Genomic DNA, 26,966 nt, shown 5'->3' with positions numbered 1-26,966 from the left:
AAGATCAGGCGAGATCTCAATCGGAGATCCTCCTCAATGTGAGAAGAACACACCACTCCTCCCCTGCCACCCCAGGGAGGGGAGAGAGACAGACAGAAATGTATTTACATGCCTTTATTCCTGTCTTTCCAGCAGTACAGAGAAAACGTGTCTGCACTCCTCTTAACTCCAACAGCAGAGAGAGAAAACTCCTCCCCTGTACTTCCAGTACAGATCATGTGACACTCTGAGCTAACATCCGGTGCTCAGTGCACAGAATAGACTGTCCCTTTGTTCCCACGGTACAGTCCCAAAACATCAACATCCTGTTTGGCTTTCCAGCCATCTGGAGCACTCTGCTGCATTGCTCCTTTTTCGTAACAACTGTAAGAGTATTCCAACTCTTTTAAAGTTATTTTGGGTTGATTTAATTTGTTTTAAATTATCTTATTTTAAATTTTAATAATTCAAATCTTTTAAATGGTATTGCTTTTAACATTTTGATGTTTGCTGCCCTGAGCTCCTTTTGGAGGAAGAGTGGGATAAAAATTTAAAATAAATATTTTGGGCATCTTTTCATCTCAGTGGGAGAACTTCCTCCTGGGTTTGCGGACTTTTGGGGCAACTCCACCTTGGTCATCTCCCACCACCCCCTGCCCCAGATCAGATATCTGCACATTCCTTTTATTATATTCCCAACCCTCCTTTCTTCCGTCCTGGAACGAAAGGCAGCCTCCAGGTGGTTCCCCATCCAGGCCCTGAGCAGACTTCACACCCTCTTGGCTTCAGCAACACAGCGGCCTCATGTAACTTACGTGCACCCCTGCAAAACCACAGATTATGTCCCCATCTCACTTTGGATACTTGTTCTTCAGTCACTTTGCATTGGAAGACCAATTATTGGCACCTCTTTGCCAGAGGCTACAAACTCTGAATATTCTCAGGAACCTCAAAATCTCTGGAACTCATGTGATAAGAAGGAAAGAACCACTAAAGAAGAAGGGGGTGCACTCTTATTTATTTCAGTCAAACAGATATTACAAAAGGAGTAATGATAATAATAATTACATCCAGTGTCTTCAAAGCAAGATGCAGCAAATCTATTGGGTTAGGCAAGAAGAGTCCTGCAGCCCCTGGAGGTCTAAAAGAGTTATTGCATTCTTATTTCTAGGAAAGAGTCTCCTTTAGTAATGCCAACCTAAGAGAAGGGAAGGAAGATGGCGGGAATCATATGGAGGGAACCACAGAGAGGCAAAGTATGATCCTCAACCGACCACAGGTGAAAAAGCAAGAATGTGTGAGATAAAAATTAGGCAAATTGAAGGCAACAAAACTAGTTCATTTGGAAGAGTTCGTGTGGTCCCAGTCCCAGTGGGTCACCCCTCCTAGAAGGCTGTGGGGACCAGGCAACAAGTCTCATGAACTGGAGGCCTGCAGCCCAAAAGAAGGGGCTGCTTATTTCAGATCAAACTCTGGCCATGAAGCTCCTGATCTGCCTCTCCTGCTTGCTGGCTTCCTCCTTGGTTGTCACCAGGATCAGACAGTACATCTGTTTAGCCAAAAGCTGGGCGGCCCAAGAGGCAGGAACAGCTTAGCCTATTTCCTGCATAATACACCTAAAGCAGTTCTCAGATGTTGCCTTTCCTTCAATTTGGATGGCAAGCGAGGGACACAAGATTGGGGAAGGGCTTGTGGAGGGAAACACAGCAACAAAGAAGCAATAGATAGCATCAAAATCACTGCAAGTCACGCTCAATCTCCCCATCCCTTTTAAAAGCTTTTAGTTGCGTACACCTGGCACATTTCTGATTAATACAAGCACATTTCTGAAAATCAGCTGCAAAGCAAAATTGGCCAAAATCCATCCGAAAAACATGATTATCCTCAAAAACAAGTTACAGCTGGAGTCAGAATGGATGGGTGAGAGCCAGGATTAAGGAACATCAGAAACAGCATTAAAGGGCAGCAGGAGCTCTGAGCCTCTGCAATTCACAGCAAAACTTGGGTAGGCTCCTTCTGGTCTCATCTCACACACTGGGCTGGTATGAAACTGCAGAAATAAAAAACAGGAGTGTTTCAAAGTTAAGCCAACATCATGGTGTGGGAACATCAGCATTACAGAGCTAGTGGGAACCCAAAGGGCATCTAGTCCAGCCTCCCAAGGAAAGCCACCATCCCTCATCATGTCAAGTCAGACCTGAGATATGCTGGGAGCACCACCCAAATGGGCCTGCAGAGCAAATGCCTGCAGAGGGCAGCTCGAGCAAGTGAGCCAAGCTGCACACTTTGGGGGAATACCGGAAGGACACAAAGCAGTCCTACTATTAAGTAGAAGGAGAAATCCCTTCCGGCACCCAAAATGTGACTCTCATTCAGAACCCAAACTATGACTCCCAAGGTGGGTAACAGGAAAGCAGAAGCTTTTTCCCATTTGGGGATGTTCCCCACGGAGTCTTCTGCAAGAGCCCCACTTTGCCCCCAAGTGCACCCCCACTTACCCTTGGTGGAGCTGTCGGACCCCTGGTCGCTTGCTGCAAAAGGGAGGAAACACAGGAGTCAGGATCCTGGAGAGGGAGATCCCATCCCCCCAGCCCTTCTCCCTCCCTCCCTCCCCATCCCAAATCAGTCTCAATCTGGGAGTGTTCAGGGACAGGCAGCCCAGAGGCAAGGGGGCTCAAGGACAGCACTGGAGGGAGAAGCAGAAGCTGGAAGGCAAAGAGAGATGGGCACAGCCTGGCATGGAGGTAGCGGGGGACTAGAGCGGGGGTGGGGGGATTTGGGCAGGAAGGGGGCAGAAAGGCAAAAGCTGGGGAGGGAGAACAGCCAAATCCAGAGGGGAGGGCTCCTGACATCCACAGACTTGAACCAATGAACTAATTCTTTAGCTTCAGGTTCTAGTAATTAAACCACCAGAGACCCCTCTCTCCCCCCACCCTCGGCTCTTCCTCCTGCTCCTTCTTGGAGCCCCTCCCTCAGCCGACAGTCTCTCTGCAGCCTTTTCCTGGCCCTGAGGGACCCCTTGCTGTCCACAGACAGGCTGAGCAGACAGGCTTAAGCTTTCCATCAGGGTATTGGGCTTAAGGACTAGGCCACCACCAGGTTTGGTTTGGTCTGTTTGTAACCTGTTCCTGCTCCATATTGGGGGGAAATATGTCAGAGAGAGGGGAGGAGTCACTCACTTGAAGCTGCTTTGTAGGCTGATTTCTCGCTCTGTTTCCCTGTAGAGACAAAAGTAGAAGGTCAGAGCTGGAAGGGACCTCTAGAGGCCACCCAAACCTATTCCAACCATTTGTCTCTCAGATGCTGAAACCTTCCAAGCACATGCTCCTCTTGTCTCTTCCAAACACCTCCAAGGAAGGGGAGCCCTGAACGAACCTTTTCAAGGAACTCAAGTTGCAAAGAAGTACAAAAAAATGAGGAAACCATGGGAACCAGGCAGTGGACAAATTCCAAGAGGGTGGAAGGAAACATTATCCAGTCCCTTAATTCATTTTCAGATTATTATTTTGGTGATTCTCCATATGAAAATAAAAAATGAGAGCACAGAATACATAATAAAACAAAAGCAAACCAGTAACTCACATTTTAAAAGCTCAAGGCCTGGTTCGAGAGAAACGTTTTTGCCTGGCACCTAAAGATATGCAAGGAAGGCTCCCTGCTAAGTGTGCACAGGACTGAAGGCTTAGGATGGATTAAAACTTCAGGTGGAAAGTGAACTTCCTGAGCACAGAGTGAGCGCAAAGTAATGACCAACAGGAGTTTTGGTTCATGTTCAAAGGGTGTTTTATGGGGAGGGGTCTCTCTAGGGATACAAGGGGCAGTTGCCAGGAAGACTCCACCAGCACATTCACAGTCGGAGGCCGAGACAGAAGGACACAGGAGAGGCAGAAAACGCATCCAGGGTAAACTTACTGCGGATGAAGAAGATGATCCCAAAGATCCCAGAGACCAACAGGATAGCAGCCACAACACCCACAATGAGCCCCAGGTTACCTAAAAAGAGGCAAGAGACATTTTTATTCAGACTGGCGGTAGCAGCTCCCCAAGGCCTCAAGCAGCAGATTTGAGTGGAGGTGCTGAGCTATGAGCCCGGGAGGATTTTACGTGTGCAAAGCAGGCCCTATCTCTCTCCTGACAGGCCAAGGTCCTCTCTGTAGTGGCCCCGATACAAGGGAGTTTATTTTTCCCACCAGAGTTCAGCATTAGAGGTCTTAAATACCCCCAATATATTTAAGGAAGACAGTTTACAGGCACACCTGTTTCATCACAGACTCCAGACTTAAAAGCAGCTCTCCTTCTGCTCAGGTGCTTCAGCCTTCTCTGTCCTGACCCTGAGAGGAAGGGATTCCCTCCCCTCTGAGACCCCCCAGAGCCCAGCATTACAGGCCTTCAGGGAAGACACATGTGGAGTTTGGAACTGACAGGGTCAGAACTCCGAAGTGTCCTGTATCTGGGAGGGGGAGAAGGAGGAGCTTGTCGCAGAGCAGTGACTCACAGTGTGTGACTGCTTTCAGACTTCCTTTCACTTCTCACTGAGCAGCAGCTTGGCTCAGAAGCTGCGTGTGTGCTTTTGGAAGCACGGCTGAGAATGCCTCCAAGTTCCGATGGAGGAGACTGATTTATGGCTTGTAAATAAACGCTTCTAGAGATAAGAACCGAACTGTCTCTGGACTTGATTTATCCCTCATCTCACACGGACCCAGGACTGCTGCGACTCTGCTCCCCTGCCAGGTCAGCTTCTGAACAGAGCTGCGCAATGGAAGCGTGACTGGACGCAGGGGTTTTATTTATGCAAAGGTTATGGAAGTACGTGTTTCCTGATGAGTGTGAGAAGGGAGAAGGCTGCCAGCGTCGATTTGCTGTGATCTGCTGCCAGAAAGGGCAGAAGGGGGATGCCGGAGAGCGGAGCCAAGAGCCAGAAGGAACGGCTGCTTCAGAAGTCCGGCTTGCTGGCAAACTTGTGAGTACGCTGAAGCCCCGGGGGGAGGAAGAATGGCTGCTGCACAGGCACAGCAGAGCCAAGAGAGCTACCCCGGTGAGAGACTGAATGGGGCCAACTGGGAGACCTGGTCAAGAAGAGCAAGGGGGTGGTTTGTGGCCACAGGGCTCTGGAGTCCAGTCCAGAAGGAGCCGGCCCCACCCATGCATGCTCTGCTGAGTGAAAGAGAGCAGAGAGAGCTTTGCTTCTTGAAAGCAAGTGTGGACGCTTTGCTGTTGCCCCACCTGGAGGGCGTTAAATCGGCTCAGGCCGCCTGGCAGGTGCTGAGGAGTCTGTGTGAAAGCTCAGCAGGAGCCAGGGGCCGGGAGGATGCCGAGAGCCAAGGGAGCAAGCCCCAGGCCGAAGTGGGAGCCAGACCAGAGGGGGCTGTTCCGGGAAGCTGTTTCTCTGCTTCGACACGTCTGTGTGAGTGTGCTGGAGAGCAGCTGAGAGCTGTGGAAGAGGGCAAAGACTGCACCCCAAGAAGGAGTGGGGGGGCAGGCCAGGCAGGCCATTCCAAGAGCTCTGAGAAAGTGAAAGGCTTCGAAAGTTGTTTGTGCTTTGAGACGACGTCCAACAGCGCTGGGAAGCATCCGCTAGAGGCCCAGGCTGCCAAGGACATCGGCCGGTGTGGAATGTCAACAAAGCAGGTTCCCAGGGCCGGTTCCCAGCAAAGACGTGGGAAAGCAGCAGGCCAGGAGAAAAACAAAGACAAGGCGTCTTATCACCTCACAGCTGCGATGGCGTCTCTGAGAAAAGGCAAAAGCCTCAGTCGGGGGGAGGCTGTGGCCATGGCAACTGATGGGAACGTGAGCAACGGCATGGCATCTTTGGAAAACAGCCAGAGACACTCTTTATCTCTCGTCGTGGATTCCGGAGCTTCGCATTGTCTGGTGACCTCCAGAGGGCTCCTGAGGAACTGCAAGACAGTTAAAACTGGACGCTATGTTACCTTAGCAGATGGGTCTCAAAGACCACTGACTGAATCTGGGTTTCTTTATTGTTCTTTTATAGATCATTGGCTGCAAGCTTTTGTGGTACCAGAGCTTGCCCACTCTCTGCTAAGTGTGCCAGCTCTTATGGCTGCTGGATTTGATGTTTTGTTTTCTAACAATGTGTGTTCCTTCTACAAGGATGGGAAGAAGATCCACAGTGTCCAGAGAAGAGGCACGCTCTTTCTGGTCGAGATGCCCATTGAAGATGGGGCTGGTGGGAAAATGGGGCTGGTGGAAAATGGGGCTAGTGGAGAGTCCATTGACGACGCCCAAGGGCAGTGTGCTAATGTCCCACCACACAATGATTGTATCCACTTATGGCACCGGAGGTTTGGACACGTAGGGTGGTCATATGTGAGGAAGGCCACAGACAACACCATTGGGTGCAGGTTCAAGGCATGTGACAAATACCTAGATTGTCAAGCCTGTAAGCAATCAAAGGTCACAACATGCTCATACCCTAGGTCTGAGAGGAAAACCAGTAAACCCTTTGAACTTGTGCATGCAGATTTGTCGGACCCCATGCCGACACCTTCTCTAGCTGGATCTAAGTGGGTTTTGGTTTTGGTTGACGATTTTTCTAAACATTCATGGATTTTTGCGCTGCAACAGAAGTCAGAGGCGGCTGCACTGATCAGGGATTGGATCACAGCAGTAGAGCTACGGTTCTCTACCAAAGTGATTTCCTTTCAATCTGATCGGGGGGGGGGGTGTTCACAGGTTCTGCGCTGCAATCGTTCTTCAGGCAGAAGGGTATCAGTCATCGACTGACAGCCCCCCACTCTCCGCAACAGAATGGGGTTGCAGAGAGAAAATTTCGCACGCTACAGGAGTCAGCGAATGCTATGCTGGCAGACTCGGGTCTGCCACAGCGCTTTTGGGCTGAGAGTTATAAAACAGCTTGTTTCTTGCAGAATAGAGTGTTCAATTCCAGTGTAGGAGACACACCATACTTTCTGCTGCATAAGAAACAGCCCAAAGTACATTTTCTGCGCACTATTGGGTCCACGGCCTGGGTTCTCATTCCAAAGGCCATGCGCAGAAAAGGTGAGCCAAGATCCAGGAAGATGATCTTTGTAGGCTATGAGCCGGGTTCAAAGGCGTGGCGCTTCGCATACCCTACTGGCAACCAGTCCAAGCTGCTTATTAGCGGCAGTGCTGAGTTTTGCGAGCAGAGTGGGTGGAAACGTCTTCACGGGAATCCGGATGTTCTGGTAGACTCAGATGAGGAAGAGGAGGAGGCCGAGGCTGAACCTGTTGCTGAGATGCACAGTCCACAGCCACAGAGTCCAGAGCCGGGATCTCCAAGGGAGAGGCTCCGTGTCTCTCCAAAGGGAAGTCCCAGGACCCCTCCACAGGTCTCTGTCAAATCTGAGCCAAGAAGTGAATCATCCTCGCCAGCAGGACCAGCTGTTCGCCCTAAACGGCGCAGCAGGTCAGAGGGGGATGATTCTGACATAGAGGATGGAAGGGTTGATCCAGGTGAATCAGGCGCAGTTCCAGAATTCACGCTGAGGAGGTCAGCAAGATCAACCAAAGGGAAGCCACCTGAAAGGTATGAAGCCACGAGTGTCTGGGTTGGTGTGGCTAGATGTGAACCTGAATCCTTTGAGGATGTTCAGAAGTTGCCTCGGGAAGAAGCCAGCAAATGGCATGAGGCGATGCAGAAGGAGATGAATTCAATGGAGTCTCTTGGAGTGTTCTCACTCACACAGCTGCCGGCTAACCAGCAAGCTGTGGGCTGCAGATGGGTTTACCGACTTAAACCCACAGAAGCAGGGGAACCACAGTACAAAGCGAGGTTAGTGGCACGTGGATTTACACAGAGACGCGGAGTTCACTTCACAGAGGTCTATTCGCCGACCTCTAGGGCGGAGACTTTGAGAACGCTTTTGGCAATAGCAGCACAGAGAGGTTGGAAGGTGAACCATTTTGATGTAGATGTCGCCTACCTGAACTCAGATCTCCAGGAGGAGTTGTACATGCGTCCTCCTCCAGGGTTTGAAGTCAGTGAGCCAGGCGTCGTGTGGCGGTTGCACAAATCCATCTATGGATTACGTCAATCTGCCAGGAATTGGAATATGTGCCTACATGAAGCCTTAGAAAAGCTAGGTTTTAAGAGATCTCTTGCAGACAGTTGTCTTTACATTAGAGATTCAGGCTTGCAACAGCAAGTGGCCCAGGTGTTTGTTGATGACATCTTGTTGATGACAAGGACAAGTGAACAGGTAGAGAAGTTTGCTAAGGAGCTTGGAAAGCGGTTCAAGCTGAAGCAACTTGGAGATGTCAAGTCCTATCTAGGCGTAGAGATCACAAGAGCAAGTGATGGAAGCTTTTTGCTTCGCCAGAAAGGTAAGATTGAGCAGTTGCTTGAGAAGTTCAGGATGTCTGATTGTGCAGGTGCCAGATCACCCATGGAGACTGGGTACGTGAAGGAGTGTCAGCAAGTAGAACGCGTGGTGTTCGAAAATACTGAACTCTTTCAGTCAGCTCTGGGTAGTCTGTTGTATCTGTCACAGTGGAGCAGACCAGACATAGCGTTTGCTGTCAATCTGCTCAGTAGAGAAGCTTCAAGTCCTAGTGTGCAGGCCTGGAATGGTATTAAGCGGGTGCTACGTTACCTGCAAGATACCAAAGACTTTTGCCTCAAGATGTCAGCTGGGGGTGATGTTAAGCTGACTGCCTGGGTGGATTCGGATTGGGCAAACCTTGAGGACCGCAAATCAGTGTCAGGCCTAGTGGTGAAGTTTGGGGACTCAGTAATTGGGTGGAGGTCCCGGAAGCAAAGTCTCATAGCGCTTTCATCTACTGAAGCTGAGTTCAGTGCGCTATCAGAGGTTTGCAGAGAACTGGAGTTCTATGTGTGTTTGGTCGAGGAAATCTGTGGAGAGAATTGTCTGCCCGTTGTGGTGCATGAAGACAATCAACCATGCCTTAAATTAGCTGAGACAGGGCAATTCAAGGCGAGGACCAAACATTTGGACATACGCTTCCGGAATGTATGTCAGAGCGTTCATGAGGGGCTAGTTGCTCTGAAATACTGTCCCTCAACCAAGAACCTCGCTGATGGTTTCACAAAACCATTGACCTTCCAGAAGCACGAGGAGTTCTGTGAGGGTCTGTGTATGGGGAAAGCATTGTTGGCTATTGTCCCCAGATCCAGGACAAGAGGGGGTGTGGAGTTTGGAACTGACAGGGTCAGAACTCCGAAGTGTCCTGTATCTGGGAGGGGGAGAAGGAGGAGCTTGTCGCAGAGCAGTGACTCACAGTGTGTGACTGCTTTCAGACTTCCTTTCACTTCTCACTGAGCAGCAGCTTGGCTCAGAAGCTGCGTGTGTGCTTTTGGAAGCACGGCTGAGAATGCCTCCAAGTTCCGATGGAGGAGACTGATTTATGGCTTGTAAATAAACGCTTCTAGAGATAAGAACCGAACTGTCTCTGGACTTGATTTATCCCTCATCTCACACGGACCCAGGACTGCTGCGACTCTGCTCCCCTGCCAGGTCAGCTTCTGAACAGAGCTGCGCAATGGAAGCGTGACTGGACGCAGGGGTTTTATTTTTGCAGGTAGCAGCTCCCCAAGGCCTCAAGCAGCAGATTTGAGTGGAGGTGCTGAGCTATGAGCCCGGGAGGATTTTACGTGTGCAAAGCAGGCCCTATCTCTCTCCTGACAGGCCAAGGTCCTCTCTGTAGTGGCCCCGATACAAGGGAGTTTATTTTTCCCACCAGAGTTCAGCATTAGAGGTCTTAAATACCCCCAATATATTTAAGGAAGACAGTTTACAGGCACACCTGTTTCATCACAGACTCCAGACTTAAAAGCAGCTCTCCTTCTGCTCAGGTGCTTCAGCCTTCTCTGTCCTGACCCTGAGAGGAAGGGATTCCCTCCCCTCTGAGACCCCCCAGAGCCCAGCATTACAGGCCTTCAGGGAAGACACAAACCCTTAGGAAGAAGCATCTTGTGTAGGGTTGCCATATGTCCAGTTTTTCCTGGACACGCCCTCTTTTTCAGACTTTAAATGTCTGTCCAGACAGATTCTTAAAATGAGGCAAAATGTCCAGGTTTTTTTGTTTGGGTGGAATCTCTGAAGTCTGTAGCGCTGGTGAGTGAGCCCTGGTCCCCTCTCCCCTGCCTGGGTGAGTCTTTGGCTCAAGGGCCACTTCCATAATTCTTGCTTGCCTGCCTGTGAGAAGGAGAGTCTGGGGTGTGGGTGGGGATGTGTGTGCATGCATGCGCTCCTGCGGGGGAAGAGAGAGTCTGGTTGTTAGACATTCTGCTTGGCTTCCTGCAGGAGCAGCTTTCCTGGCGGTGTGTGAGAGACGAGCGCTAATAAAAAACCCTTCTTGCTCTTCCCAGCGATGTGCAGGTGTTTGGGCTGAGTGGGGATGAATATCAGTTTTTCTAGCTGGGCACAAGTGTGAAGAGGAGCGCGTGAGAATCTTTTTCACTGTGAAGTACAGTCTGTCTGGGGTTCCCTCTTTTAAGTTCGCTGCCCCATTTTCAGTCGCAGTAATTGTAAGTTTGATTTTGAAGAAGTAAAACATTTGCCCACATTCTTTGACATCACAACTACTTAGGCTTAAAGGCAAAAAGGTGACGGCCAGTTTTCACCTACGACATCCAATTTGAGTTCAAGGCCTATGAGACACTTGCCGGAAAAGGCTGCATCTCTGTCGAAATCTACTGATTCCGATTCAGTTGCTTCCCTCCAGAGCAGCCTTTCTCAACCTGTGGGTCCCCAGATGTTGTTGAACTACAACTCCCATCACCCCTAGCTAGCAAGGCCAGAGCTCAGGGATGATGGGAGTTGTAGTCCAACAACATCTGGGGACCCACAGGTTGAGAACCGCTGCTCCAGAGACACTCACAGGATCTTACTGGGGTTCCCCATCTGAGCTGTGCTGCTGCTGAAGGGAGGAGTTGGGTCGAAATCCCCGTCCCAGAGCCCACCCCTTCCCCTCCTGTCTGCCTGTCTCTCACCAGGCTCCTTCTCCCAGGCCACGTCCAGAGGCTTCTCCAGGCTGTCATGCTCCACGCGGCACCGGAAGCGCTCCCTCTCCTCGGGGTCGATCTGGACACTGAGCAAGAGATAGTAGGTCCCGTCCGAGTTGGGGGCGACCAATCCTCGGAGGGTGCCCTCCTGCCAGACCTTCCCGTCCTTCACCCAGTTGGCATCAATCTCCTTGGGGTAGAAGCCGTGGACTTGGCAAACGAGGGTCTCCAGGCCGTCATAGTCTGCCTTCCTGGTCACCTTCACCGCCGGAGCCTCTGCAAAAAGGGCAGTCATTAACTGGGCTTAACAGAGAGACATCCACAACGGGAGCCTGGAGGAATCCTGTATTTTTTAAGAGCAGAGGAGCAGGGACCCAAGGGCAACCTAGTCAGAATCTCCTCACATCTGCAGAAATTAAAAAGTACTGAGTATAAGTGGGATTTCCTCAACCTGCCTTGGCATCTTCCCCAGTCGGTGTCTATGCTAGAACTGTTTTTAGATGTTTTATCCTTTGTTTGCCAAAGCAGACTCCTTCGGGAGGGAGGACTGGGTACAAATTAATTTATCATCTTGAAAAGCTCTTGTGGTTCCAAGATAGTCCCAGGGAGCTGCCTCTAGGCTGAGGGCGCAAATTTCACCAGGTCCCCAATGGCGGGATTCATTCAGATCCTTCGAAGTTGCAAGTCACGAACTGAGGGCAGCTCAGGCTGATCCTGGCTCCTCTCTTGAGGGGGAAGAAATGCTGGACTCGCTGCTCTCTGTTCTCCGGGACTTTTCAGCTCCATAGTTAGTGAACAAAGCCAACAGCCCTGGGAAAGACAGAGCTCCTTTCTAGTTCTCCCGCCTGCCCTGAAAGGGTCCCTTGAGGCTGGAAAGGGCCCATCTCCCTTCTCCACGGCAGCCTCCCCTGGAGTGGAAAGGGCACACCAGGAGGCCTAGTAAGCCAGCAACTTATGCACATTTAACTGGTGCACATACAGATTTACGCACTTGGCAAAAATATTCTAAAAACCCAAAAGAGGAGGTGGGCGTCTGGGGAAGAAGGACTTTGGCAACCCAGTCGCCCTTGAATCCAATGTGTTTTGACTATACACGATTTTGGCTTTATGAACAATCCTCAGAATGTAACCCTTGTTCAAAAACTGGCTCCCTGGGTAGCTGTTGTCTGAAGCAGCTGTTCCAGGATCCCACCCACTTTGCAGTGCCTGGACTGGAAACTCAGGTCTGGGAGGGGATGTGACTCTGCTGGGGGGAGCAGGAAGGAAGGAAGGTCAAGCCCTTTCCCCACAGAAACCCCAAACAAGACCTCCCCACCCCACCCACCTGTCCTCAGCCGAACCTCCGTCCCAAAGAGGATGATTCCCAGCCTCCTTTGAACGTTGTCACCCTTGAAAACACTTTATTGTGGCTTTTGAGGGGAAATCCTCAACCTCAAGAAATATGCTCAGTGTCTCTGGGGTGAATTATCACCAGGCCCCCATAGATGAATTTGCTCAGATCTCTCTAAGCACGGCTAACATGTATGTGTCAGTCCTCAAAAATGGAGGGTGCTAGAATTATTTCATTTTTAATTAATGTTAATATCAGCAAAGCTAATAGAAACAGGAAGAAAGCCAGTCAAAACACTTGATCATTTGATTGGCACCTGTGCCAGATTCTTGAAGGCAGAAGAGTGGACTGTACCATTTCAAGGGGAAATGACACTTCTGAATGTTCCTCATGGAACATGGGAAAAAGTAAAATTCCTCACAAATAAAAAATAAAAAGGTAGAAAAGGGAATTCTCATACTCTCTCACTATGATCAGGTTTTCTGCTTGTAGGCCACGAGTAGCTAACCTACAGACTTTGTGAGGGGGCTCCCCACACATTTTCTATTTTAAAAAAGGTTAATTAATTTATTTTTAAATACTTTCCCCATAGGTATGTAGGGGGAGGCAGGGCACATTGATACATCAACAATATTTCAGTATCGAGAAACGTTATTCATGTCATGACATCACTATAATGTGTCTATACAGTTGCGACCGCGCTGCCCGCCAGTTCGCCATTGGTGTTTGACGAGAGTATGTGTGTTTTTAGCGCGGCCAACTAAAAAATTACGTGAAGTGTAAAAGTGTTCCAATGCTGTTTTTCATTGTTTTGTTAAGATTTTAAAATACCAAAGGTAAATTATCCCACTCAGTAATCAGGATTACACGTGATTTTTAAATAAGTTCAGTGGTTTTATTAGAAATTGTTAGTTTTCTGAAAATGTCCGTTGGGGCACTTTGATACACTAAGACGTGGGGCACATTGATATGTATAAAAGTGTCCCGCTAGTGTACAATAGTGCCCCAATATACAAGTTTGCATGAAATCTCTAAACTGATTAACTACTCATGAAATTTGAAAAGAAAAAAACTGTTGTTTACTATGTGGTCAAAGTCATTTCCAAATATAATATGACCGATTATCAAGTGTCATATCTGAGGAAATATCCAGGATTTTGTATGTTTGTCTTCCCCATTGTAGAAGATAACGCAAGCATTGATTTCAAGGATGCTGTTTTGCAGTTGCCAAAACCAAATTTCTCAAAGGGCACATCTCGAACATCATCTCTATACTTTTTCTTTTGACTTCTGTGGATATAATGTGCAATAGAAGGAAATATCTTATTTTTTATAAGCATTTTGTTTAAATTACTATTTTTTGACTACCAATGTGGGTTCTTATACTTTTAAAAGTTTTTCCAATTTTTTTTTTTAATGGATAGGGTGTTTGAGGAAAGATTAGTATAAGTTTTGTTAAGAAAACCTGCCATAAAGTCTATGATATGTGTGAAACACTGTTGCTTTTTTCATTAAATTTTTGTAAATAATTAACATTCTCATACAATTTGCGCTTTGTATCAAAGTGCCCCGTAGGTGGGGCACAATCATACAAATCCCATTTTTTCCCCCCAAGTCATTATATTCTCATTATCTTCTAACTTTAATGGTTCTTTTGATTGCTATTATAATATTGATTAGTTATGCCATGCATAAAGCAATATTTTTTAATTATTTGACTCATTTTGGTACATAAAATATGAGATTGAATTTTTCTGCATCAATCTGCCCCCCTTTCCCCTACCCAAGTGTAAAGGCAGAAGGTTGTTCTGTATCCCGCATCAAATCTGCCCATTTCAATTTTATTTTTTTTAGTTAATTTAAAATGCATTTTGCTTTCCTGGCCCCCTCCCTGCTGTTTCTTTGTGTCCCCTCCTCCTGTTTGTCTTTTGCCATCCCTTACTCTAGCCAAAGGGGCATGGGGGGCTGTTTTTAAGCATCTCCCCCCCCCCCATCATACTCTGAAGAGACCCCTTTTCTCCTCCCAGAGTTCCAAACTTATTTCTGCCTCCCCCACCAAGAAACGTGTTTGCTGTTTGGTCCAAAAAGGAAGACTGTTGGGGGGGGGAGCTTGAAGGGAAACTGCCCCACTGAGCCCCCTCCCCTCCCCACTGCCCCCCTTCACCTGTCCTCAGCAGAGTCTCCTTCCCGTAGTCCAGGTATCTCTGCAGCCACTCAATGCATTCCTCCTCCAGGTAGGCCTTCTGGTACTGGTTCCCGGCCAAGTCAGGATCCAACTTCCTCTTGCTCACTTCGGCCTCCGTCTGGGCTGCCGTCCAGGTGAGGGTCTCCTTGTCGAAGGCGATGAAGTCTCTCCCGTCGTAGCTGTACTGCCAATACCCTCCTTTGCGCCTGTCTGACCTCAGCTCACAGCCGTACATCCACTGAAGGGTGTGGATCCCTGGAAGGACCAGAAGAGGCCCAGGAGGTCAAGGGGGGTCAGAGCAGCCCCTCCCCCATCAGCAAAAGAGCCCAGGAAAAAGGATTTATGTCCCTCAGACTCAGGGAAGAGGCAGCAGTCAGAGGGGAGAAGAATCAGCCAGCATTGTATCTTTCTGAAGGCTCATCCGCATAACACGTTCCCTGAGGGAAAGACTACAAGCCCCCCTTTAATTGCCCTCCTCTCTTCATCGCCTCACACTCCCCCCCCCAATTCCCAGTGGATTCTCCCAACTCCCTGGAGGCGGGGGAGGGGTGGGGTTTCCCTTCCTGCCCAAGAGGAGCATCCCTTGCAGGTCGGAGGTCACAGTCTGTCCCTCTTTCCCCCCAACTCTGCTCCTCTGGATCTTGCCCCTTTGGGAGGGACGCCTCAGCTGCCCCCCCTAGAAAAAGGAAAGGGGCAACATGGAAGGGGGACACCCACACATTGGGGCCTTTCAAGAGAAGAGGTCTCCTCTTCCCCTCCATCTCTCTCCCCCCAGCTTCTCCATATCAAGGACCTTTTCCCTAAAAGGAGGGAAGTCATGGAAGGGCCTTCGGAAAAAGAAGTTTCCTCATAGTCTGGGTGGGAAGGAGAAGCCGCAAGGGGGGGCTGCCCCATTTCAGAATGGCCCCCCTTCTCAGCAGAAGCCAGGCTGCCCTTGTCAAAGATGGGGGGTCCCTGCATCCTCCTGCCCACCCCAGGGGGCTACCACCAAATCTTCAAAACAACAACAACAACAACAACATTAAAACAATCATTTTGAAGTCCCATAATCCCTAAATGGGACAGATCATTTTGATTCTCTCATTACATGTTTCATATATTTGTCTTTGCATATTTACTTGAAGGTAAGTCACACTGAGTGGGGTTGGACTTACTTCCAAGTAAACATGCAGAGGACTGAGCAGTTACAACTGGAAATTAAAATAAAATAAAATCTGTTTGTGATCCTGGCTGCCCACACACAGGGACTAGCCCATTTCTGAACTCTCTTGTTGAGGGACTCTTTCCTGGCAGTCAGTTCCATGGGGTAAGGCAGGTTTTAAAGAAGAATAACTGCCAGATGTGGGGCCCTGTTCTCTATCAGCCCCCCAGCAGGCGGAGTGAGCAGTCCAGACAACCTGATGGATTCTGAAAGGCTCCAAGGAGAAAGGGGGGCTGACAGCCAGCATCCCTGTGGGGACCCCCATCTCCCTATGGAATATGGAATAGGGACACCATTCCTGTCGTCTCCAGCACTGCAGACCCCGGCTGCCCCCCACCCCCAGTTCACCAGGGCAGTGGGGAGGACGAGGAGGCAGAGGGAAGAAGTTTCATGGGGGGGGGGGACTCATAGCTGTGCTTATTCTGGGGTCATGATTGCAGCAGACTGGGGGGGCATATTGGCACCTCAATAATGCAACTACAATCAACTTGCTGCCTGGGACCAGTATTAAGGCACTTGAGCACAGAGTCATAAAAGTTTCAGGGGAACCCCATCCTATCTAATTTCAATATCGGCAATGCCATGGCTGGATTTCCAACTGGATTCCCAGCTCTTTGCTCTCTTCCAGGATCCCTCCATATTACTCCTTTGCCACAAAGCCAGTGCCAATGGTGCCAGGGAGAGAGCAAAGCATCATCTGGCATCCTTGTTTTGTGCCACAAATAACAGGCATGGGGGGGGGGGAGACATCTGTGCCTGCCACTGCAGAGTCTTCTTCCGTAGAACTTTCCAGTATTGTGTCCCCCCTGCCCTGCAATATAAGTACTTTTGTACACTGGTGCCTTGGTTCCCAAACACCGAAAACGCAGGGAGGCCTCACTTCGGACAACTGTAAGTCTGAGTATGGGCTGAATGTAAACTCCTCGCTCTGGATTAACCTGCTGTCTTCAGATCAAGTAATTCGCTTATTTAGCTTATGTGGGTAGCAATTTAAGATTTTAAGGAGGTTTTCTCACCACTGCTGTATCGCAATCGCCATCTTTTTCCCCATGTTAAATCTTTTTTGCAGTTTCTAAATGAAAGGCTGTGATATAGTGTGGTACTTTGGTTCTCAAACGGCTTGGTTCCCAAACGCCAAAAACCCAGAAGTAAGTGTTCCGGTTTTTACATGTTTTTCGGAAGCCGAACATCCGATGCAGCTGTCGGCTATTGTTTGCGGGGCACCTGCACCAATCAGAAGCTGCGTCTTGGTTTTCGAACATTTCGGAAGTCAAACGGACTTCTGGAATGGATTAAGTTCGAGAACCAAGGTACAACTGTATTTGGCGCTTTTGTTTTTGCTACAGTGGCACCTCTGGTTGCGGACACGATCCGTTCCGGGGTGCCGTTCGCACCCCGAAATGTCCGTAACCAGAGTGGCGCTTCTGCGCATGTGTAAATACTTCCGGGTTTGCCGTGTTCTTAACCTGGAAAAAACGCAACATGAAACGTTCGCAAGAAGAGGCATGACTGTATTTATTTTGCGTTTTTGTGGCTTTTTCGCTTAATTTGTTTTCGTTACTGTGTGGAACCCAGTTCAGCTACTGATACGGTTTATTGACTGTGTGACTGCGGAAATGGATAAAAGCCCCCCATCCAAACAATGACTATCATCAGTGCAGGTAAGGAAAAGATAATAATCTTAATTTTTATCATCTACAATACTGTCTTATTTATTATATAGTACAATACATTGATTATTGCTTTCATTTTATGGACCAATGGTCTCGTTAGATAGTAAAATTTGTGTTAAATAGCTGTTTTAGGGGTTGCTTTTAAAAGTCTGGAACGGATTAATCCGTTTTGCATTACTTTCTATGGAAAGCGCACCTTGGTTTTGGAACGCTTTGGTTTTGGAAAGGACTTCCAGAACGAATTAAGTTTGAGAAGCAAGGTACCACTGTATAATATTAAGCAAGTGATGCATTTGAGGGATTTGAACCCAGGTTCAAGGACAACTGAAAGGTAACTGTGCTCATGGAGTGGAATATAAAGATATAAATGATGGAACAAACAGATGTTTGTAAATGTGTGCCTAAACACACTTTGGCTATATACTAAATTCTTTGCTCCTGGTGAAAATAATTAAATGCTGATGTTAAGCCAACTTGTTGCTTTTCAAAAGGCCATGCCTCTTCCCTTTGATGCTCAGCACCACCAGGGCAGTCTATGGTGTGAAGAGCTGGGAGCTTTCCTGGGGAGAGGACAGACCTGGAGGACAGACCTTGCTTGGCTGCTCTTTGCCCCCCAGAGCTGAGTGCCCCTTCCCTGCCCCACCTCCCTCTGCTCCTGCAAGGGCCGCATCCAGAAGCGCAGGAGAGAGGAGGAGAGATCAGGAGTCTGTGTCCTGTGGCTGCACATCTTGGGCAAGAGAACTTGGAAATGAGGCATCAAGGGGTCTCCTGGGGGCACAGGGGAAAGAAGGGGGCACAGCATGCGCTTGGGCTCATGCCAGGAACCGTCTGCCAGTATCTCAGCCAAAGGCAGCCTGGGGAGCCGGACATTCAGACAGAGCGGTTTCCTCACGGCTCACTTTTCAGAGATGGCACTTGGACTGGATGCATAATCAAAGATCTGGGGTGGTATCTAATGCAACCCCTACTCAGAGTAGACCCACTGAAGTGATTTGGCATTTCTGTTTTTAATGCACTGATTTCAATGGGTCTACTCTAAATATAACAGTATTGGATGCAACCCTGTGTGTACTAAAAATGTCAAACACCTGCCCTAGCTCTCACTTTCAATAAATACTGAATTTTTGGTACCTGCTAAAAAAAATCCTGTTTAGACAAGCCTACCCAGATGCCTAGAAAGTTGAGGTAATTCTAATCTGTTTTAGTAGTTTAACTTCCTGTGTTTTAAAGTATGGTTGTGAGTTTTTCTTAATTTTACTGGGGGGGGGTTTTACAATAAATAAGTGCATGTATTTTAATAAATAAATAAATAAATAAATAGTATTTATTGATGTTTTATGTACATTCTATGGATTTTTTTTCCTGATTTTTATTATAACTTTCCAGGTTGTATACTATCTTGATACAGTTTTGTGGGAAATACATATTGTAAATACTTTAATAAAACCTTCAGTCGATTGATAATAAAAGAAGAGCTCGTTTACATTAGCTAGTTGATGTCCACTAATAAATCCTTCATCAAAGAGGGCATGATCCTTATCTCTGCTACTTGTCATGCTGCACCTCTAGTGTCCCATTTTACAGATCCACATGTTAATGCTTGTGGCTTTTAAATGTGCTCTTCAATTTCAGTATCTGAAGGATTGATCTGGTGTTTTCACTTGGTAGGTGGCATCACACAGGACTCGATGAGACCCATGGCAGGGCCCACGGGTGCTGAGGACCCCAGCCCTGTCTCCTCCATGCCAGCCAGCAGGGTCAGCAGACAGCCATTTTGATTTCCCACCACAAAACCATGGAGAGAAGCTACGTCCGGCACCCCAAGACAGGATGGGAAATGGCAATGGTTGCTCCTGGCCATGTACAGAGTTCTGCTGCTCTTATTAGAGGTTACTGCCCACACATTCCGCTGCGCTTTTCTGCTTGTGTGGTGGCATCTCGGTCAAACCACTTCTGACTGTTTGTAGCAGAGTTTTCCCCGGAGGCAGAGGACAAGAACAGGAGTCATACTGAAACTCACAGTCAAGAGCTTCTTTATTGCTTGACTGTCACACAAACATTTCTGTTACTATTATATACAAGCTACTGACATTCCTTCTTTATATCTCCAGCACAATATAATCTCAGTCCAGTAATTAACAATCCTGACACAGCAAAACTCACAGTATCAGTAGCACACATTGTCTTACTTCCAACCTTGTTGTCAGTGAGTGTGCTGACAGAGTGTGAGTGTGTGAGTGCGCACACACACACTTTCCTTGTGCGGAAATTCCAGCCTGCAACTTCCTCCCTTTATTTGCACCTCCAGCTGACACCAATCAAGCCTAGAGTGCCACTCTTACACGCTAAAGAAAATTCTGGAACCCTCTTTAAAGCTTCCAGGAACCTTTATCTGTTTCTTGAAGAATGTTTTCCTAACAGCTCTTTGTGCTTCTGGCCAGCCTGAGGGAGCTCAGCAATGGAGGAGAGGCTGTCCCAGAGGACACCAGGTTGCTCTCTCTTTAATCCTGGCTTCCTCTTTCACCTCGAGAGCCTTTGGCTTACAACTGAATTGAGTTGGGGAATATAAAGCCTCTGGAAGGAAATCCTGCTTTTCTGGGCTGGATTCAGCTAACACAGTTAGTCTAGCGGAAGCCAGAAGGAACAAGTCCCACTCACACAACTGGGGCTTTCTCCCCATCTCCTTCCCCACAAATCAGCTTGGGGGGGTCAGGAGAAGCCCCAGAAAGGTGTGAAGGGGGTGGGGGAGAAGGGAGATTGCTCCCTCCGGCAAGTAGAATGATTGTAACAGTGCTATTTTGGAGTCCTCCCTCTAGAACTATTCAACATATTTAATAATAATAATAATAATAATAATTAGTATCTCCTACAATACCATGTCCCAAGGTGCTATAGTTCTTTTTATGCACTCACACAATGGTTTGTGGTTGACCTATGCAAACAACAAACCAAACCACAAACCCCACCAGCTGGTCTGGATATGGAGCTTTTGCTTGGAGGGAAGTTGCTTTGTCTCATTGCTTCTTCAGCATAAATTGCTTTCTCCCTCATTTTATAGATGAAACTCACTCCCCTCCCGTTTCCTCAAGATGTTAAGTGGGATCAATCATGATACACCTATACCTTCAACATTGTTTTTAAATAGAATCAGATAACATTTCCAGGGCTGTCTGTGGCACCTTTGAAGTGGCCACCTCATTTGTTTGGGATTTTCTGAGCTAAGCAATTGCAAGAAATGATCTGCATCAGGAAACGAGAGGCGCCCCTTGGTGACATTTATGTGGCATTTTCCATGGATAGGTGCAGGGGCTCAGGAGGGACCCAATCCCCCTTTTTAAAAGGGGGAGAAGCAGAATTCCCAGGAGCCCAAGAGGAAGCCTGCAAGGCAAGGCCAGGCCTGATCCCACTGCAAGAAAAGCAGACCTGCCCATTGCAGCGCTGGCTTGGTCTCAGCTGACCCCCTGGGTTTCTTCCTTGCAAGCCTGACAAGGCCAACGAAGGCCCCAGAGGGCTCTGGACACACTCAGGCTGACCCCTTTGGCAAGGCTCCTTCCACCTCCATTATTCTGTCTCACTGGTGGGGAATCTCTTTGGCTTCAGGGCCAGATCCTGATCAGGGTTGTCCCCAGGGGCCAAAAGGGGCAGGGGGCTGAAGCTGACATCATAGCATAGCCCACCTGTCAATCTCACCCACCTTCCAAAAGCCCTTGAGGGGGTTTCCAAGCACCCAGCAGGTGCTCAGCCTCTTGGGAACTGCAGCACAAGGGGCACGGAATAGTGGCTTCAGCTGCATGGAGACTAGACGTGTCTGTTCCAGGAAACAGAAATCCTTGGGTCCGTTCCCTCTGTCCCTGCCCTCCATTCATATTAATGGTAAGAGCTGCTCAACAGTGGAAAGGACTCCCTTGTGAAGTGGTGGATTCTCCTTCCTTGGAGGTTTCTTAAAGCATCAATCATAAACGTATTTCTTAGGAAGTAAGCTCTTCCAGACACCTTAGGACTTGTCTATTGTTTTTAACTGTATTTCTTACCATTTTAATATTTCTAGCAAACCTGTTTAGAAATTTTAATGCACTGAGGGGGTATATTATTAAACAAAATAAAATTCTACTAGACAAAATAAAAATAAATACAATGAAAAAATGTTCTGCCAAATGTTGTTAAACTGCTTGTTCCAATATGAGACTCTCAAAAAATGACAAGGAGCAGGAGGATAACATGTTTGTGTAATTGATTTAGAGAAGAAAACAGGGAAGGATTTATCCAGCTAATCATTGTCATGTATTGTTACAGCACTAGATAAAAACACTTCTCTGAAAAGAACTTTTCTATTGATGGGAAGAGAAAACTTTAGATAAGAATTGGGTCTTCAAAATGTTGAGTGTCTGATGTAGAGCTAAATTAAGAATTCTCCTCAGAGCACATGCAATGCCAACTCCTCCAAGACTGCATTTCAGCGAGCAGAGAAAACAGGACTCTTGAAGCACCCTCTCTGGGCGTTACACGTGTGTAGGGGGCAAGTGCTGGGAAAGGTGTTGCTGTTAGGGGCAGGGGTAAAGTCCTGAAGCAGGGAGCCTGCTTAGGAAGTGAGTGGAGAAGCCTGGAAGGTAAAGGTGCAAAATCATAGAGAGACCTCCCTCCAGACCCAGCAGAGGCTCCCACTTCTGAAGTTCTGATCCTAAATTGCAATTGGAGGGGGGAGTCACTCAACTTTGGGGCTAAACACAAATGCCTCCCCCCACCCTTCCGGAATGCTGGCTCCTTTCACGCAACTAACGTCTTAAAAGAATTTTGACATTTCAGAATAAAGTTTTAAAAACAAAAATGTGTGCCAAGAGGCTTTGGCCAGAGGTCTACCAGCTTTTACTAAGTTTAAACGATTCCTGTTGTAAGAGTTCCAAGGCTGGATGAGGAAGGGGGAGGAGGGGGGCAGAAATCGCCGTAACGGGACAAAGCGGGTGGAAGACCTTTCTAAAGGGTCCTGCTATTCTTCCCTAAGTGTAGACCATTAAGAGAATAAGGTAAGTACAGATGTATAATGAATGCTGGAGGTGTGGGGGCCTTGGGGGCTCTACCCCACTTCATGTATTTGCCACTCTGACCCCCCAAACCCAGTCCATTTGTGTTCCTTAAAAAGGCTTCTCTTTCAACACTGTGCCAGGGAGAGGGAGGGGCTTGGTGATGGTCAGAAGGGTCAGCCAATCAGCACCTCTGTCTGGGCAGCTGAATTCTCCTTAAGCAGGACCAGAACTCAAGGCTTGCTTGTCTCAGCCTCAGGATCCCCACCCTTCTCTTCCCCTCCCAGAGGAAAATGAACTAGGCAGATTTCCACCTCAGAAGGCCTGAGCCAAGCCTAGCATGGAAGGAAGGGCAGGCAATGGAGACATTTCCTTGGTAAGATGTGCAGGTCCAGAGAGGGTCATACTGGGGGGGGGGTGTCTCTGCCCTCCAAGTCTCGTTCTCTGTGTCCCCCCCCCACCATCCCAGCCCCCATTAAGACCTTCATTAAGGGAAGGGGAGATGCCTCTGCCCTGGTGGAGACCCCCACCCTCCATTTCCTTTTCCCCTAGCAGCCCCCGCCCTGCAATTCTGGCCCCTGGAGGGAAGGATATGGGGGGGGGGAGGTATGACTCTGTTCCTCTCCTGCCTTCCACTCACCTCCGCTCTGGTTGTAGCGATTCCGCAGAGTCTGCAGATTCCCCCTGAACACCAGCTCAGCGCCCTGGAGTTTCTGAGTGTTCCCATGCCAGTACTGAGGATCCTCCTTTTCCACCTTCCTCATCCAGGGGACGCGAGGCAGCGCCTCCTTGGTGTCACTGTCGTACTGACCAATTTGCTGGTCATCCACGTACCCCACAGTAATGAACTGGGGCAGCCCCTGGCCAGGCTCAGACACGGCTGTGTAGAAGTAGCGCAGGGAGTGAGAAGTGGAGCCTGGAAAGAGAAAAGGGGGCAGAGAGTTAGGGGTCCTGCAGATGAAGGCAGCGGCCTAATCCTGCTGTATTGCAGGCAGCAGCCCTAAATTAGGAGATCCCAAGCTCAGCAGGGTTTGGGGGAGTTTGTAAACCTGCCCTTAAACATAGAGGAAGCAGAGCAGAGGGAGCCTAAGAATCAGAGAGTTGAAAAGGGGAGAAGATATAAATACAAGTAACAACAATGATAGCCCATGGAGCAGAGGGCGAGAAAAAGCTCTGTGAGGCAGCACTAAATCTCTTCCCAAGTCACAGTGAATGTGTACTAAGGGGGCTGTGTGCCTCCTTTGTGCATGAGGAAAGAGCCAAGGCTCCATGGTCCTCGTAATCTTCTCTAGGGTACAGGATGAGCCCCACAGAGAAGGCCCTCCAAGACAGCTGCAGCCCCTTAATTCCCACCCTGGGCTCCTTTGGGAGGAAGGTGGGGATATAAACTCAATTTTAAAAGATGACTCTGTCAGTACCAAGAAAGGCCTCACAGATTTGGGCGTAAAGATGAGGCCTTCCTTCCAACACCTGTCCCATTCTCTGCCTAGAGATTATCAGAGACCCACAGAAACAGCTCACAAAGACTTGGGGAGGGAGGGAGCTCATCATAGGCTTTCAGCATCATACCTGAGGCTTCTGCCCCACCAGGACACCCCCTCTGAGGGAAAAGCTGAGTCGAGTTCAGCGAGAGATGGGGCATTTCCCTGGCGGAAGGTAAAGGGGCACAGTGCTAAAAGGGGAAGAGGGGGCTATTCCTGTTTTGCCTCAGATAACAGAAATGGGACGAATAATTCTTATTATTTGTTGAATTTATATACCGCCCTATCTTCTTCTTCTAAAGCTCACCAAAATGGATGCCGATTAAGACATTAAAGAAAATACCGCCCTATACCCAGAGGTCTCAGGGCGGTTCAGAGAACAAAATCAAAATATAAAACCACAAAATATTCAATAATAAAAAAGCCAATACCCCCCCAAACCCCATACTTTTAAAAGGATGTCAATCAAATCAATCAAAGGCCTGGTTAAAAGGGATTGTTTTGCCTGATTTAGTCAAAAGGTGTATAATGAAGGTGCCAGGCGAACTTCCCAGGGGAGAGCCTTCCAGATGGGGAGCCACTGCAGAGAAGGCCCTTTCTCGCATTGCTGCCACCCTCCGCACCTCTAGAGAAGAAGGCACAGGAAGGAGGGCCTCAGAAGATGATCCCAGGGTCCGGGTAGGTTCATATAGAAAGAGGTGGTCCTTGAGAACCCTGTGAAAATTGTGTTGAATGCACTTTGGACAACTTCACCCTCAAGGAGGAAGAAGCTCGCTTGAGTTTGGCCAGTGACTCATCTCAAAACAACTAGGAAACTAAAAGAAAAATCATAGACAGGACTCTGAGGGTCCAACCCCCCTGCGATGCTGGCATCTCGACTGCAGCATCCATGGCAGATGGCCATACAACCTCTGCTAACAAATCTCCACGGATGTAGGATCTACCACCTTCTGAGGGAGATCCACTGTGGAAAACAAAGTTCAAGGAAGCGTAAACCTGCAAGATGAGTTTGCTTGAATCACATACGCCGTGATGGTGTGTGGACTCTGCTACCTCCCTGCGGCTCGGTTTCCTCTCAGGCAAGATCAAATGGGACCCATGTCTAAGACCCTCCCCTCCCAGGGCAGGGGCTCCCCCCACTTCAAACCAGTTCAAACCACAAGAGCTCAGAGCAAGGCTGCCTCTGGTTGTGGCATCTGGCTAAAGAACACAGGCAGTTCTGCTCAGTGGTCGGGAGACAAAGAGCCACAAAATGAGTCACACTTGAGTCCCCCCCCCCAAAATGAGGAGGAATCTGAAGGAACCAGTGGTCTCCACCACCCTTTGCCCAGCCCTGTAGCAGACACAGTGAGGGGGCAGCCCCCCATATGGGGAGGGTTCAAGAGAGAAATAACAGGTCTTACTCTTTAGTTCCTAAAGCTTTTAAGTTACATTGAGAATTTTTATGCAACAAGCAACTTTTAAACTAAAGATATTCACACCATTTTCCATTAGAAAACCACAAGAATTATTTACAATAAAGATTCAAGTAGGTAGCCGTGTTGGTCTGACGCAGTCGAAATTACAAAATTGTCCAGTAGCACCTTAGAGACCAGCTAAGTTTGTTCTGGGTATAAGCTTTCGTGCACATTCACACTTCTTCGGATACACAGTGTTCAAAAGGTAGTGAAAGGGGCTGTACAGGAACGGCACAGAGGAGCCCCCTGCATAATTTACAAAATCTACATTTTTGACAGGCAACAGGAAGGGGATTTTTTTTTGGGGGGGGAGTTACAATTGTAAAGCAGGAGAACCTAATTATGAATGTGCCTGTGAAAGGGAACTCCTGAACAAAACAACATTGGGAATTGCGGGTGGGGACCCCTTATTCAGACATCCCCCCCCCGCAATGAAATCAGCTCTACACCCGTCCAGCTCCCACCCCCAGGCTGGTCTCCCGAGTGTTTGGCTGAGTTTTCAGAGCGGCTGAGGGTTAGAAGAGGGAAGGTAAAAAATAGAAAAGGACCTGTACTGTCTCTCTCTCTCTCTCTCTCTCTCTCACACACACTCACACACACCAGAGTCAACACGAAGCTGCGAGGGGCGGGACAGGCGAGTCACTTTCCCCATCGTGAATCCTGCCAACACCTTCAAGCTTTGTTTTGTTCTTCGCTTGAGCCTCGAGCCCAGGAGTGAAGCGGCCCCTGCCCCGGGCGGCATACAAAACAAGCCAAGTCGGGGAAACAGGTGTTTGGGAAGGGATCCGGCTCCACTTCGGACAAGAAACTCCCCGATCGCCCTTTCTGTGCCCACGAAATGTAAGTCTCATGTGTCCAGTCCACACACCCCCCCCCCGCCCCAGAGCTTAGTGCAAATGATTTTCTCCCCCCGCCCCAGAGCCCAGTCCTTACCTGCGCAGTCCAGGAGCAGCAGCAGGTGGGCAGCCGCCCCCAGGATCAGGGGGGGCCAGCGGAGGAGGAGGACCCCCATCTCCCCCCAAAACGAAGCTCCTTTTCCTCCTCTTACTCCAGCGACGTCCTTCTCCCTCCGACTCTGAGACCCGCTCTCTGCCCCGCCTGCGGAACCAGCAGCAGAGCGAGCCGGGATTGGGCGAGGGGGAAAAGTTCCACCAATCGGAAATCTGCGCGCAGAAGGCGGCATCTGTCGCCAGGCAGAACTCGAAGCGCAAGTCTGGCAGCAAGGCTGGAGAGGGAAAGAGAAAGTGATTGCAGCTCCTTGCTGGGAATCGCCGCCTCCCTCCCCCCTCCCCCCCCCCGCAGCTCTTCCTGTCCTGTCCTGCAGGGAGGGCGGGGGGGGGGGTTGCCAGGGGAGGACCCCAGGTTCAGTCCCCGCATCTCCAGGGGGGGGTCAGGGAATTCCCCCCCCCCTTTGAAACAGGGGAAAGGGGCTGTGAGATCCTGAGCGAGGTGGACTCGTGGCTGAGTCAGTGCAGGACAGTCTCCTGGGTCCTATTCTTAAGAAGCCCTCGCATGGCTTAAAAGATGGCTCCCTTCTTCCTCCAATGTCAGAGGCAGTAAATGCATGAGCATCCCACTCACTGGGTGCCCCTCGCGTCCCCCTTGCATGCTTCCTTACTGGGACATCTGGGTGGCCACTGGGAGACGGCCATGCTGGACTTGATGGGCCCCTTTGG

At 48.9% G+C, this 26,966-nt stretch overlaps 3 protein-coding genes across 9 annotated transcripts in view; 1 reads left to right on the top strand and 2 right to left on the bottom strand.

The window, feature by feature from the left end:
* The window catches only part of LOC310756634 (uncharacterized protein), an 820,367-nt gene that overhangs the window by 22,067 nt on the left and 771,334 nt on the right, over nucleotides 1–26,966 (bottom strand). The gene's annotated exons all lie outside the window — the stretch shown is intronic.
* Nucleotides 1–26,966, top strand: part of LOC310756621 (antigen peptide transporter 2-like) — a 78,803-nt gene that overhangs the window by 23,257 nt on the left and 28,580 nt on the right. The window lies entirely within an intron of this gene.
* On the bottom strand, nucleotides 979–26,571 carry LOC310756965 (major histocompatibility complex class I-related gene protein-like). 6 transcript variants are annotated; one of them, XR_014544996.1, is made up of 8 exons: nucleotides 26,224–26,488; nucleotides 22,993–23,268; nucleotides 14,440–14,715; nucleotides 10,934–11,221; nucleotides 3,892–3,972; nucleotides 2,996–3,189; nucleotides 2,478–2,665; nucleotides 979–2,029 (listed from the first exon to the last, which is right to left on the bottom strand). XR_014544996.1 is itself a non-coding variant. In XM_083601971.1 (8 exons), exons 1-8 carry the CDS (start codon nucleotides 26,471–26,473, stop codon nucleotides 2,007–2,009), a joined length of 1,266 nt encoding a protein of 421 aa, XP_083458097.1. In that variant the 5' UTR covers nucleotides 26,474–26,571; the 3' UTR covers nucleotides 979–2,006. The 6 variants fall into 6 exon arrangements, 4 of the variants coding, with proteins under 4 accessions (XP_083458097.1, XP_083458099.1, XP_083458098.1 ...); XM_083601971.1 differs by having other exon boundaries at nucleotides 2,478–2,510; nucleotides 3,159–3,197; nucleotides 26,224–26,571; XM_083601973.1 differs by having other exon boundaries at nucleotides 979–2,013; nucleotides 2,474–2,510; nucleotides 3,159–3,197; nucleotides 26,224–26,500.

This window comes from Podarcis filfolensis (genome assembly GCF_964270895.1).
Source record: "Podarcis filfolensis genome assembly, chromosome: 2".
In the NCBI taxonomy this organism is placed as follows: domain Eukaryota; kingdom Metazoa; phylum Chordata; class Lepidosauria; order Squamata; family Lacertidae; genus Podarcis; species Podarcis filfolensis.
This window is presented reverse-complemented; position numbering and strand designations above follow the sequence as displayed.